This window comes from Nannobrachium achirus, assembly GCF_963921795.1.
Source record: "Nannobrachium achirus genome assembly, chromosome: 10".
NCBI lineage: Eukaryota > Metazoa > Chordata > Actinopteri > Myctophiformes > Myctophidae > Nannobrachium > Nannobrachium achirus.
In genome coordinates, this window is record NC_137819.1 from 35192008 (window position 1) to 35205542 (window position 13535).

At 38.9% G+C, this 13535-nt stretch overlaps 1 protein-coding gene across 1 annotated transcript; it reads right to left on the minus strand.

Moving 5' to 3' along the window:
• Positions 1-3199: 3199 nt before the first annotated feature.
• On the minus strand, positions 3200-9595 carry mbpa (myelin basic protein a; the record flags this gene model as incomplete). The annotated part of the gene is made up of 5 exons (XM_080735424.1): positions 3200-3250; positions 3922-4002; positions 6451-6483; positions 6812-6904; positions 9488-9595. 5 exons carry the CDS (start codon positions 9593-9595, stop codon positions 3200-3202), a joined length of 366 nt encoding a protein of 121 aa, XP_080591550.1.
• Between the last annotated feature and the right edge of the window lie 3940 nt (positions 9596-13535).

Sequence of the window (13535 nt, forward strand, 5' to 3'; positions counted from 1 at the left end):
TAATCGGCTAATCGTGATTATTTGACATTATCGCAATTATTTTGTCATAATCGTCATAATCGTGAATGTTGAAAAATGTCAGAAATAGTGGAAATAGCAGATCTACAAGCTCACAACGCGTCGCATCGCGACGCGTTGTGAGCTTGTAGATCGGCTATTTCCACTATCAGTTATTTTTTAAGTAGTAAGTTGTCAAATATGTCAGTAATTTCTTTGTATATTTAGGTTATGTGTCATATCTACCATGTACAACTTCAAAGCCTACACGCCAAACAGAAATGTAATTATCAACGACAAAAACACAATTAAATCGTTAATCGACAATTATTTGAGTGACAATTAATCGTCATGTGAAATGTCATATCGTGACAGCCCTACTTTTGAGATGTAAATCTATCCACTTCATCGTAAGGCTGGGCAAAATATCAACATTATGATATGATATGAGGTTTTTCATGATGATATGGCCTAAATGTTGTCTTTTCCTGCTTTTAATCACATAAGCCTTCAAAAAAAAATACAGTTGTACAAATATAGCAAATAGATCTATAAGCTCAATGTGTCACATGTGAAACGTATAGATTTGCAATCGTTTTGACAAATGGACACATTATATGACGATATATGTCACAATATCAATATATGGAGGTATTGGTCAACATATTGTGATATTAGATTTTGTCCATGTTGCTCAGTTCTAGCTTGTTATACACATCCCTATGCTATATACTGTATCTTTACTTTCTCATAATTTTGAATATTAGACAACAAGAGTCATGGCTCTGCTTAAGAAATGCAGGAAAGCTTTCTGATTTCAAGCTACTCTGAGCCAATTAATCACAGAAACACTGAATGTAGGTTAAGGTTCTCTGCTAATTGTGGTTTAAGGTCCGGTGTCCTTGAACATTTCTTTCTCAGCAGTATTTCCAATGATGTGAAAGTTGTTTTCCCCCATGGCTAGAATTAACAAGGGGATCCAACAGAAGTTACTAATTCTGCCTTTCAGTTCCATGGAGCAAAAATTGCTCAGAGCTTATGGTTTAATGTGGGATCTATTTTCGACATATCTGCAGCAACTAATGAGACCCATTTTGATTTGTTGGTGAAGAGCCATGTCATGTTAGTGTTACAGTACATGATTGTTCCACAGGGATTATTGTTTTATGATTGGGAGATCTTTTTTTTTTGGAGGCGGGCACTCCTTGCCTCAAGTCTTTTCTGTTTCACTCTTTAGTTGTGTTGAATAAACTTTGGAGTTCCATATTCTGATATGCAGTGTCCAAGGCCGTCATTCTTATAAACACTCCTTTAATGGGAAGTTGTTGAAAATGGTCAGTATTTCATCTTGCACTCCAAATGGAAGTTTATTGTTTTGTTTGTGGCAGATATGATTTAAGTTAAACATGCTTGAAAATGTTTTATAAGTATGTAAACCGCCACATCCTGTCAGTAGGTCAACTGTGAATGCCACTATAAAATATATATACATGTCAGTCTAACCAATATGCCCATATCTCCATATACATGGATCTCCATATATGGGTGTCAGGGATCTCCTTATATGGGTAACTGGTCCGATATATATTAATACAAGATAAAATAAATAAAACATATATGGGTATTCCCAGATGATGCCCTGTAAAAGGAATCTTGTGCTACATTAGAACGATACTAGAACGATACTAGGCTATTTGTCGCTTTGGACTAGACATTGTAACATTTGGTGATCAGAGAATCCAAATTAGATAGAAGCATCAGCAAACCTTTTACACTACAATCAAAGTAGACAAAATGTGAATTTGTTTTTTATTTCAAGCTGGGATCATCATTACAAAATGTAGGTATACACAGTGGCCACCAGATGTCAGCAACCTCTGGCAAACATTGGCATTTTAATAATGTTATTGAACACGTAATTACAGTGAACACAAACATAGACCATGTACAAAAGAAGAGAGGCAGTATCATTAATTATGCACAAATGAAGTTGAAAAGAAAATGTTTCCAAACTGTCCTTCAGAGTCCCATGTCCTGAAACCACTTTGCCATTACCACTATGACCTTTGAGCTACTTACCATCTAACCCTCTGATTACCTTCTGTTAATATTTTTATAAATAAAATGTGAATGCCATTAGAACAAATAACACATTAATACACAAAGATGTTTCTATAAATGTGATAGATGCAATAAATGTTCATATAAAAAGAAAACAGACCACATGTGTAAGGCTTTCCCCCCCAATTATGTAACAGTGCATGCTGAAAGGGCATTTTATTCACTTGGATAGCATAATGCTATACATGTCCATGTATTAAAGGGAAGACAGGCAAACCAAATGCCAAATGTGTTAAGTAAAAGAATATTAGTCTCCATTTACCATTTATGTGCAAGTTTCCAGTTGAATCTTCAAATGAATCACACAATCACATACTTTACACGCAAACAACTTGTACTCACACAACACATACACTAACAACAACCACTGATACTCAGACACACACGAAACACATAAAGGTGTGGGACGAGGTTTGTCACTGCTGTTCCTGAAAGCAGGAAGCCATATAAAGCATAGATCATGTACAAAATGCAGACAACAGGGATACAAAAACAAACATTTTCCATGAATACACCTTAAACGCCAGACAGACGCTAGACATTAGCACCGTCAGACCAATGTTCAGGAATGGGTGATGTGATACAGTAGCTCAGTGAGCTACGTTTTACAGTAGGATGTTTTGCTCTTATATAAATACATAATGCAATATGTTTACTGCACTACCAAACCTCAAAGCATTACAAAGCCAAGTATATAGAGGTTTACATGAAACGAACCCTCGGAATTAGAATAAAAATGAATGTATAGCAACATTGTAACTAATGACATGTACTTGCTCAGTTCTCCCCCCTCAGTGACCACATACAGTCCAATAGTATGGATAATATACTGCAGGTGCCTATGATATTGACCATATTCACATGGTGGTAATATTGCTCTTATGTCATACCCGGGTGTGAAGTAAGAGCTAACTGGTCATGTGATTATAGTCAGTTTTGTCACTGTCTTAAAAACAAAGGAGCGTGATGTTAGTTGGTTAACATATCTTGATGTTGTGAGTCCACTGAACACAGATCTTTGCCATTTTCTTCATCCTGCCCCGTCTCATTTGGTTCTGTGGTTGTCTCCTCTGTAGAGGGCTCAAAAGATGGTGCTCCAGCGTTTGGGGGGTGGACGGGACTTGGTGTCTCCCTGGGAAAAGATGTAGAAGTAAGGGCATCAGTTGACTGACAGAAGCAACGCCTGCTTTCTTTCTACAGCTATAAGAATGGTGTCCGTGCAAGAGGAATCTCAGATGCTGCAATTTTTCCATGCAAACAATGTTGCAACTTGTTGATAATGTTTGGTAATAAGTTCTGATTGTCAACTATTTCACATTGGTAGGGATTCAAAAAAGATCAATACTGAAGATGAGGCCATAATGACGGCTGAGGTAGATTAAGTACAGATATAATACAATATAAAATGTATTGCAAACGTAATGCTTTGACAGATGCACAAGCCTGAGTTTTCAATTTGTATGATGCGATTTTTACATGTTCAAATGTTGCACAGGAGCTCGTTAGTTTCTTATTATTATGGTGGAATGTAAAAGCATGATAACGCATAACAAATGGAAAAAAAAAGAATGAGCGGTGTCGACTATGTATGCTATGAATGGCAAAACGTATAGCTTGTATGAAATAATGAGAAATCATAATAGTATGAAGACCGCACAAGCTACTACTCACTGATCTCTGTTGATAGCATCACTGTTGTATTGAGGCAAACACAAACAAAACACAGCGTTTACCAGGTATATTCTAAGAAAGAGTGCTATAATTTGTTTGCAACACATGGAGATGAACATTAGGTGAGCTCACCAGGTTGAAGATTCGGGACAGTGTGCTTTGGTCTCGGCGACGTCTGAGGGGTGACTTGGTACTCTCAGCACGTGGTGTGGCCTATGAAAAGATGTTTTATAAGTACAGATGGAGACAGGCTTGACCTGAAACAGGACCTTGGAGCCATGTTGATGATGTTTGTTTTTTGATAACCTTTATTTTAACTGGAGGTTAATCAAACCATTCAGACTGTAGAATAAAGTCGTTTTTGTGTAAACTATGATGCACCGAGGTAGGTTGAAGATGGTCATAAAAAAGGGAGCCATTGTTCAAATATTGACTGTCTGTCCTCTTAGCTCTAAGGCATTTAGCATTTTGGTTCTGAAGGGATTGACAACAAATGCATATTTGCAGTGATTCTTTACTTACACTCCTATTAAAATGGGGCACAAATGATCAAATGATGTTTCAGAGCGATTAAGCTACTGCAGGTGTTTTTTCACATTGGGAAAACCACACTTCTGCAAAGAGCTCTTTTTGATTGTTGCTGTTATTGTTTTCGTATTTCTTAAGTTATGTGGTGCCTTTGGCTCTTACAAGCATACAGCACACCACACATATCATACAATCAATCAATATAGAAAATGTAAAAAAAAAATAACAAATTGCAGTTATGTGAAAACGTCAGTGGCATTGTACAGAATGGCTGTTCTCTGTGAGCTGTTGCAGAGAGAGAATAGCACGTGCGAGATAACATGAGAATGTGAAATGAGAAGATTCAGATGCATGACGATGACCTTTAAGGGAGAGAGAATGGATTACAGACACATAGCTCCAGAACAATGGGACACACAGGATGCAGGAGAGGACCACTGTCAGATCTCTGACACATACAGCAGGATGGTTCACTCTGGACAAATCACAAATAAGAAGAAATGGCAAGGAGCCAAAACAGGTGGATTAGTGAGGCATCTTGTCCATAGGGGGGGAAGAGAGGTGACAGTAATCCCGAAAGAAGAGAGCGGACAGGTAGAGGAGATGGTAGGAGGACATTGATGCAGGCCAAGAGTTCCTGAGAGAGAATTGTATTTTTACCAGCGGCGGCTCATAAATAGGCGAGCAGTTTCAAAGTCATCCAGAAGCAGTGAGTCGCTCTGGATTGAAGCAAAAGGGGGGAGGGGAATTGAAATATTATGTAGCCTGTTGTTATGTATATCTAATTATAATTGAATGAATCAATGAATAACATTGAGACTGAATCAATTAATGGCGGATCAGCACTGTGAAGGGCTGCCTGATAGAACAAGTTTTGCCTGTCAGGTTATAAATAAATATTTTTCAAAGGGATGTGATTCAGCACTGCTGCTCAGTGAAGTTTGATGAATAAATACAGATATACTGTGCTGTACAGTATAGTTACAGTGTGTGTGTGTGTGTGTGTGTGTGTGTGTGTGTGTGTGTGTGTGTGTGTGTGTGTGTGTGTGTGTGTGTGTGTGTGTGTGTGTGTGTGTGTGTGTGTGTGTGTGTGTGTCTGTGTGTGTAACTACATGTAATGTAGACACTAGACAGTAAAATCAGAATAAATTGACTAAGGATTTTACAGTGTATAGCCTACATATATACCATTCCTGGCAGTATTTGTATTTGAGGATAGAAAACACAGGAGAAGGCAGGCAGAACCAAGCAGTGGCATCAAAAGAAGACATAGTTTAGGTAAGACAAAGACTGGACCAACACGTCACAAAGTTGCTCTGAAGAGAAGACGCAAGTGAATTCTGGTTACACACAAAGCTGTGAAGGCAGCAATAGAATTTAGTTTCGTTTGTGAGTGAAGACTGAGCGACATACCAAGCCCAAGGCATCCCTCCACTGGACATGAAAGAGAAAGGGAACAGCAAACATGATGTTCCATGGAATGGATACTAGCTCTGTCTCTGCCTCTTTGCAATTTGAAAATGTGTTGCAACAACACTTCCACGAAGCATCTGCTAGGCATCATATCAATTACTGTTGTGGGTGTGCAGAGTCATTTCAAATAACAAAGGATTGATATGCTTAAAGAGGTTGTGCCATAGTTTTGTACTTTTACTCTAATAGACCCCCAGGTGTGGTTATAACATGAAAATATGTCTTCCCAAATATGTCTTCCCTGTGTTACTTCCTGAAAGCTGAACGCCTCTGAGTCAAAAGGCCCAACTAAAATTCACTGATATAATGACATGATAATATCATCCCCTCCCCTTTTCACCATTCAACAACATCTGTGGGTGAGGCTAACTTCAGCTGGGTCACCACAGTTACCACCACTCACCCAACAACCAGGCATATTTAATTTAACAGGTGGGTGTGGCCACATAAAAACGTAATTTTAACACTTTCAAAATCTTCTTCCAAGTATAATCATAATACCTGATGATTAGGGGTTGTTGTAGGGGGGTAAAAAATCATGGCACTATGTCTTTAACATCTAATCTGCATGCACTGAATGACTGGCAGACTACTTGCCCTATATCTCTGAAAACCTTACTTAATTTAATGATAAACCAAACATTCTGAAAATGCACTCACCCTGGACTTAGGAGAGGGGAGAGGAGAGGAAACCTGAGAAACAGGACAATGACATCAGTGTGAACGCTTGTTAGTACAGAGCAGACTTAACTCTGAAATCCAAATCATTTCATGGTTAAGATTCTGATTGAAGGGTTTGTTAGTATGCTCTGCTTGAAAGAGAAAGTTGCAAGATTTGAAATCCCAAGTAAGCTAAAATGAAAGAGTCGATTCAGACAGTGGTGTAATACATGTCAATAAATGAATGCATCAAAATGTTATAATTCATAACCATGATGGCAGACAGCAAAATGCATTATCTTTTATGTTTAAATGGTACGGGGCAGGAAAAACAACTGTTACATTTATCTAGGATACTCACAATGCTCCTGAAGAACTTTGCAACAGCATTTTCAGCAGGCTTGCGACGGGCAGAGCCTGTTTGGGGTGAGGCAGCAAGACCCCGGAATGATCCCTGAAAAACATTGTACAAGGTTTTGTATGGTTGTTCCCAGGCACGTGCAGAGAATGTTAAGAGGCAGGGGCTGACATTTCTAAAAGGGCCTTTTGAAAGGTGAAAATATTGAAAATAGCAGACCTCCAAGCTCACAACGCTGTGACGCGTGGTGAGCTTGACGCGTTGTGAGCTTGGAGGTCGTCTATTTTCTGTACTTATTCATGGTCTGGAGAGGGCACTTTTTACAGACGGGTAAAAGGGCAGGGGCTCAAGCCCCCTTTGATGTCTATGTGTGCACGACACATGCTTGGTTCTTTTTCTGTTGTACTCTGTCATATAAACTTATCAGGCCTATTTTAAAATTTCTTTTTTTTTTAATGGCATCATTGTATTTGCACTTGAGCTGTTAGTCCCTCAGGTGTTGTAGTATAACTTTAGAACATAAACTAACGCTATTTATACATGCTCTATTTTTATATTGAAGTTGGATGTGGACAGACAAATGTGGCATAATTAAATTCCATTATAGAGATGAAAGTTTAAAGCTTAGACAAGCACATAAGCAAAGATTGTGTATGCAAAATGTGGAAGATACTGGTGGATGCCTGTATTATACCCTTACACTAACCCAATTCTTTAGTGTGACAGTTCATAAAAAAAAGTATGAATTTATGTACTGCACCGCACTGATGTTAGCATGGTATTGCTCTGCATAGCAAAAACATGTAGGTTTTAGTGGATCTGACTAAACTCTTAACATTTTCTTTTTTCTTTATGTTTTTGTTGTATTTTGTTGAAATCTTTGTATTGCTGCTTTTAAAATATGATTTTACTTGTCATATATGTCATATTTGCTAAATAAGATATAATTGTATATAATAAATAATTGTCCTTGTCTACATAACGACTTATCGATTCGTTTTGTGAATTGTGTTTCTGACATACATAAGGAATCATGCAGAGAGAGAGACCAACCTTTTCAGGAATACAATCTTCCATTAGTTTAGACTTCCTTGTACTGAACTGATCATCTAATGATGACGTAACAATGGCAAACGGCCAAATAATGTTACAGAATGGAAGAACTCCAAGATGAAATTCTTAGAAAAAGATATACACCTGAAATTAAACTAAATTTAGAGTTTATATAATACATGCGCCTTTTTCTAAAAAAGAATTAATTAACTATGACTAAGTCCGCAGCCCTAGAAAATAAAGTAATATTAAGCTACAGTGAGTAGCAATTTTGATAACTGAACTGTCAGAGGGAACGTGGGGTTGAGTGACAGTGGGTGTGTCATTGTGCTCTCATCACAGATGCCTTGTTGAATGAGGACGACAGAATGCCCACTTGCCTAGACATCTCTACATTCAAATCTGCAACGGAGCGAGCCTCTCCCTTTACACCCACACCCATCAGTGCACTGCCAAATCCTGAGTGTTCATTTAACACACTTTACTGTGTGCTAACCAGTCCCACTATTGGGCGGTTCACCATGAGTAGACCATTTGTGGCTCTTACATTATTGAAAACTCTAGATAAAATATAGAAAACACAACAATGAAACTAATTTAGGGTCACATATCCTATACCATGGCATGGAGTAATCCTACAAGGTATTGCTTTTATATAAACTGGACAATTAATATCTTGAAGTTAGTGCCCGTCTTTGACATTATAAGAACATATCCATATCTCTGCAGAACACTCCCTGGGTTATTTCCTATTAGAAATAGCCACTTATGAGAGAAAGTGTTTATATTTCTGAAAATTCACGAGCGCTTGGCTGATGCGGGGTTTGAATGCCGACTGGAGCTCTTTATTGCATCTCATTCACACTCTCTTCCCTGCCTGTCTTGTGTCTCTCATTGTCACTCAGAAATAAAGAAGAAATGTTGAAAAGCAGTAACTTGATTTCAGGACATCTGGTTAAATAAATCTATTGAACCCTATACAAAACATATAATAATAAAGCATGCTGGTTTGGCATAAGGTTGATAAAGGTGATTTCTTGAACCATCTGGATCACATTCACTGGATAGGAATCTTGTTTTTTGCCTCATATTAAAACTAAATCCACAGAGACATGCACTTCTAGACAAATTCATTTGTCAGAGATGCAGCTAAATGATTGCTTCACTAACATTCCATGATGGATTTCTAATGTCCAGCCAGAAAGCAAGATCCTCTTGTGGAGGTGAACAAACTGCAATCTCCCCACACCAACTTCTGCCAACGTTCCATCACTGGTGCAATTTACTTGCACCAGGCTGCTACTGTACTTGCAGACTTAAAAAACTGCAGTGTTATTGAGCAGCTCCAAGCTGTATATATTGTACTTGAGTACAATTTCTATCTCATATCTTAAAAAAACTGAAAACTCTGATGTGTTTGTTGATTAATCAAAACAATTCCAACTTTGTGACACATGATCAAAAACTACCTTTTGCTTATCTGAAACATCACTTTAAGTAAAGATTTAAAAGCGTGAACCAACCCCTTGGTAAAGGTTTAAAAACTTGAACCATCCCTTAAGGTGAAGGTTTAAAACCCTGAACCATCCATTTAAAGTAAAAGTTTCAAAACCAGTAGATGCTCACCTTGCTTCTTTTCTTTTTGTCCCCTCCAGAAAAGAATGTACTAATCTGATCCATGACGCCGGGGCTCTTCTTTTTCCTCCCTTGCCCTGAGGTGCTTGCCGTGGACATGCTAGCGGTTGGTTTGGTTGGGTGGGGTTCGCGCTGTGTATCTACCACACACTGTTGGAGTAGTCCTCTTCCAAGCAATCCAAAGTCCACTAATGCCAAGACCCGTCTGTGCTACTTCAGGGTAGTTCGCTGCACATCTGACGCAGAGGGGGCTGTCTTTGAAGGTGTCGACCGCCGGCCGCGGGGCATCATGGGAGATGAGGTGGGTCAGGTGGGGAGCGAGGGTTAGGCGGTGGCAGTGGCATCCGTGGTTCTGGCCCCGGTCCAGGCATTCTTTGGACCTTCAGTGCCTGTGGAGTCAGTCACTGCCGCCCTCGATATGGGCCAGCCATTGTTCCTCTCTCCCCATCTGCCTCACCCAGGGCCAGAGGGACAACAAGGGTTGTCTATGAGCCTGAACGAGGACCCTAATGCAAAGCAGTAGACAGTACTGTGAGCCTATTGTTAAAATGGCTCCCGTACATCTTCTTAATTTATTGTGTTTAAAATCGAACATACAGGCACCCAAATTAACATATGGAGTGGACTGAAGGAACGGGAACTCTCATTGTGTGGAAGGCGTCAATGGCTATGGACATAGTCCAGCAGATCTTTGTAGTTTTAAAAAGTAAAAATAAATATATATATATATATGTGTATATATATAAATAAAATAGAAATAAGAACATGTAAAACTAATAATCAACTCTGTTTTTAGATTGACTAATTTCTCCTATTGTTTAAACCTCCAGTTTCATGGTGCAACATATTTCAAGTGAACTACAAATATATTGTGCGATTTACTGCACTACAAGTTCACCATGAATGATGCTTTGGTTAAACTCTAAGAGTGACAGTAAGGAGACTCTTGCACATTGCTCTTGCAATCTAACATTGTTACTGACTTAGCATCATGTATTAAATGATGATGTTCTGCACACATGCATAAGGTTGGCTTGAACTCCACACTCTGATACTTCATATTTTATATACAGTTTGAACATGGAAGTTTTCCTGCATCTCAAAGTTTTGTCTTGTGTTGGATTTTAATTACATTTGCTATTGTGACACATAAAAAAGGGTCTTGGATATGTTGTTTCATTCACAGTGGTCACAGTAGCCAGTGAACAAAGTGGAATCTGTTTGAGGTTAAGTTGTGTTAGAAAACACCCATGCCCTGGAATATTAATATTTTGGAACAGATGCCTTTTGTTTTAGTAACTTTGTGAGAAAAGAAAAACAGCTCTGTTCAGTTCAATTGTGGAGGAGGCGGTCTACAGTTGCATCTAAACATATCTTAAATGAAAATGTACTGACTGAGGGATCAGGAGGGGCTTCTTTAAATAGAAGATTAAGTGGAATAATAATACAGTTGCAGAACTGACCGTAACCCTATCCCTGACCCTAACCCTAAAAAGTTTTTGTTTTTTGTTTTAGATCAAATAAATGTTCAATCTGAGATAAATTCCTCGTGAAGAGAAAGAAGCCAATCTACAAATTCAAATGCATCACATTGTGATCTTGTAGAGCCGCTATTTTAGTCAAATGTTCGCCCAGAATAGGAATACTAGGGTTCCTGTGGTTAAAGGGGTGGCTGAGGTTATCTACTGTACAGCAGAGTGTATTTGCCTTAGAATATATGTATTTGTTGGAACGCCCATCGATGGTAGGCCTACTTCCAGAGGTGGGGGTTCTATACCTCTGCATTGTTTCTAGTTACATTATTCTGTACCCAACAACAATAACAACAACATAGGCTGCAATGTTAAGAAATGTCTACTTTACCATACTTACGGACTATTACTGTATATTGTATATAAATATATTTTGGTTGGATTTCATAGAACATGTTGAAAGGTTATTTAAAGATAGAAACATTCCAACATTTCTCAGTACATAATGAACAAAAAAGGAATGAACTATTCCTAGTGCTGGGCAAACAAGGATTTTACAGTCTGTCTATCAATATAAAATGGTTACTATGAGTAAGCAATGTATTTACAGCAACAGCTGGGTCCGATAGTATTGCCACTGTACACCAACCAGCTTTACTGACTCAGGGAAAATATTCCATAGCAACGGTGAAAAATGCCAGCTATGCTAATCCATAGAGTAAAGCGTGAACGGGTGGATGAATGCCATCATCTGTAAATGTGCCTCCTTACTATAGTATGTGGCCTAGATGGAGGTGAAATGTTTGGACAGTTTCAACAATTTTGATCACTCTGCAATTGTTGCGCCATGGAGAGGGGCACTGGAGGGGAGGATATATTTGTCTTATAGGGCACGTACGTTACACAGTAGTGCATCTGTTATTCCTATAGGGAAGGGGACTCAGTCCAAGCGCCCACTGACCTGACAGTGATAGAGAGCAGGAATGCAGAGAGTGGGTCGACCACACTGCATGTGCCCTCGTGTCAGAAGAGCCTTGGCTTTGTTCCTGGGGCCGGAGGGTTGAGAGAGAGCGCGGTGGAAACAATGGCGGCCATGGATGAGAGCTGTGGGACACAAAACATGGGAGACATCCTTGAACCCCGGGTGGAATGTTGATCTAGACCAAGACGCCCACCAAGAGAGGCAGCTGAATATCTGCTACTTCACTGGGCATTGTGAGTGGAAGAACCCACCACTGGAGCTGGCACGGGGAAAGAAAGCCATCCTCTGTTCCATAACATGTGGGGAAAGAGAACGCAGGAGATGGTTTGATTGGACTTGATTATAGATAGTACAGTACCTGGCATACCCAATCAGATTATAAATCTGGAACATTTTTTCACTCTCCTACATGCCCTAACATCTATAGTACAACTTTGTTGCTCGCCAAAAAAAGAATAGAAATCTCCAAGTGAAAAACATGGCACCAAGTTTCAAGTCACATTTGTCACTTTAAGATCAGTTATTCTTCTCAAGCAACACGATCAGTTATTCTTCTCAAGCAACACGATTTTACGTTGAGGTAGAATTAATTAGGCCAAATAAAAACCTTAATAGCAGCAGTGCCTTGAGAATACTCTCATGGCACTGACACAAGAGTGCATGATATTGTTAGGAGACTAAACAAATGATAGCATTATACTCCGGTCCGTTACCATGTCCTGCTGCCAAATGTTGATGGAATCACTGGCTTTCTACCACCCAGGCATTTGCATTGACTTGTTTACCAGTTAAATGATCACTCTGAGGGTGTCTTACAACTCATGCTATTAGATCATCATACATCTATACAAATGTCAACTGGGGACAATGGCCAATTTTCACAGACTGAACTGAGCCACTAGACAAACACTGGGACAACAAAATAGCTTCATTAGAAGGAGACTATTTAATGATGTCTAAAATGGTCTTATAGTAGCAAAATGTCCTGTTTGTTTATTATCTTTAATCAAATCCTTTCAATAATGTTTTATACACAAGAAGGCTCTAATAACATGGTGGCTCACGTGGATCTCAGACTTCATGTTCACAGCCTGTCAGTCATCTATGACGTATCTAAGACGTATGACTCAAAATTTGGGCAAGGTTTCAGTTCGATCCGTGCACCATTGACTTCCATCATAAAATTATTTGTATTCTTTTATTTAAAGTGAAATATTTCAGAACATATGAAACATACACGTATATGTAAAGAAAAGTCATGGTGGTATTCTTTGGTGTGCACAAGTACTGGTAGTGTACACAAGATATTTTGTTCTGATTAGTCCATCAGTTTACGAGAGCATTGGCCAAAAGGACAGACAGACGGACCACAAATTGACATTAAGATGCAACAAAATACCAGTATGTCTATTAATCAAATGCAAATCTAATGGGTCAATGGTTCTCAAAGTGGGGTCCGGGGACCCCCAGAGTTCCTTGAGGGGGTTCCAGGTGGTCCCCAGCAAAATGTGTTAATCTAGCATCAAGTATATATTAATTTGAGGGTCCTTAGCTTGACATGCAAACATTAGAGAAACACTTACAA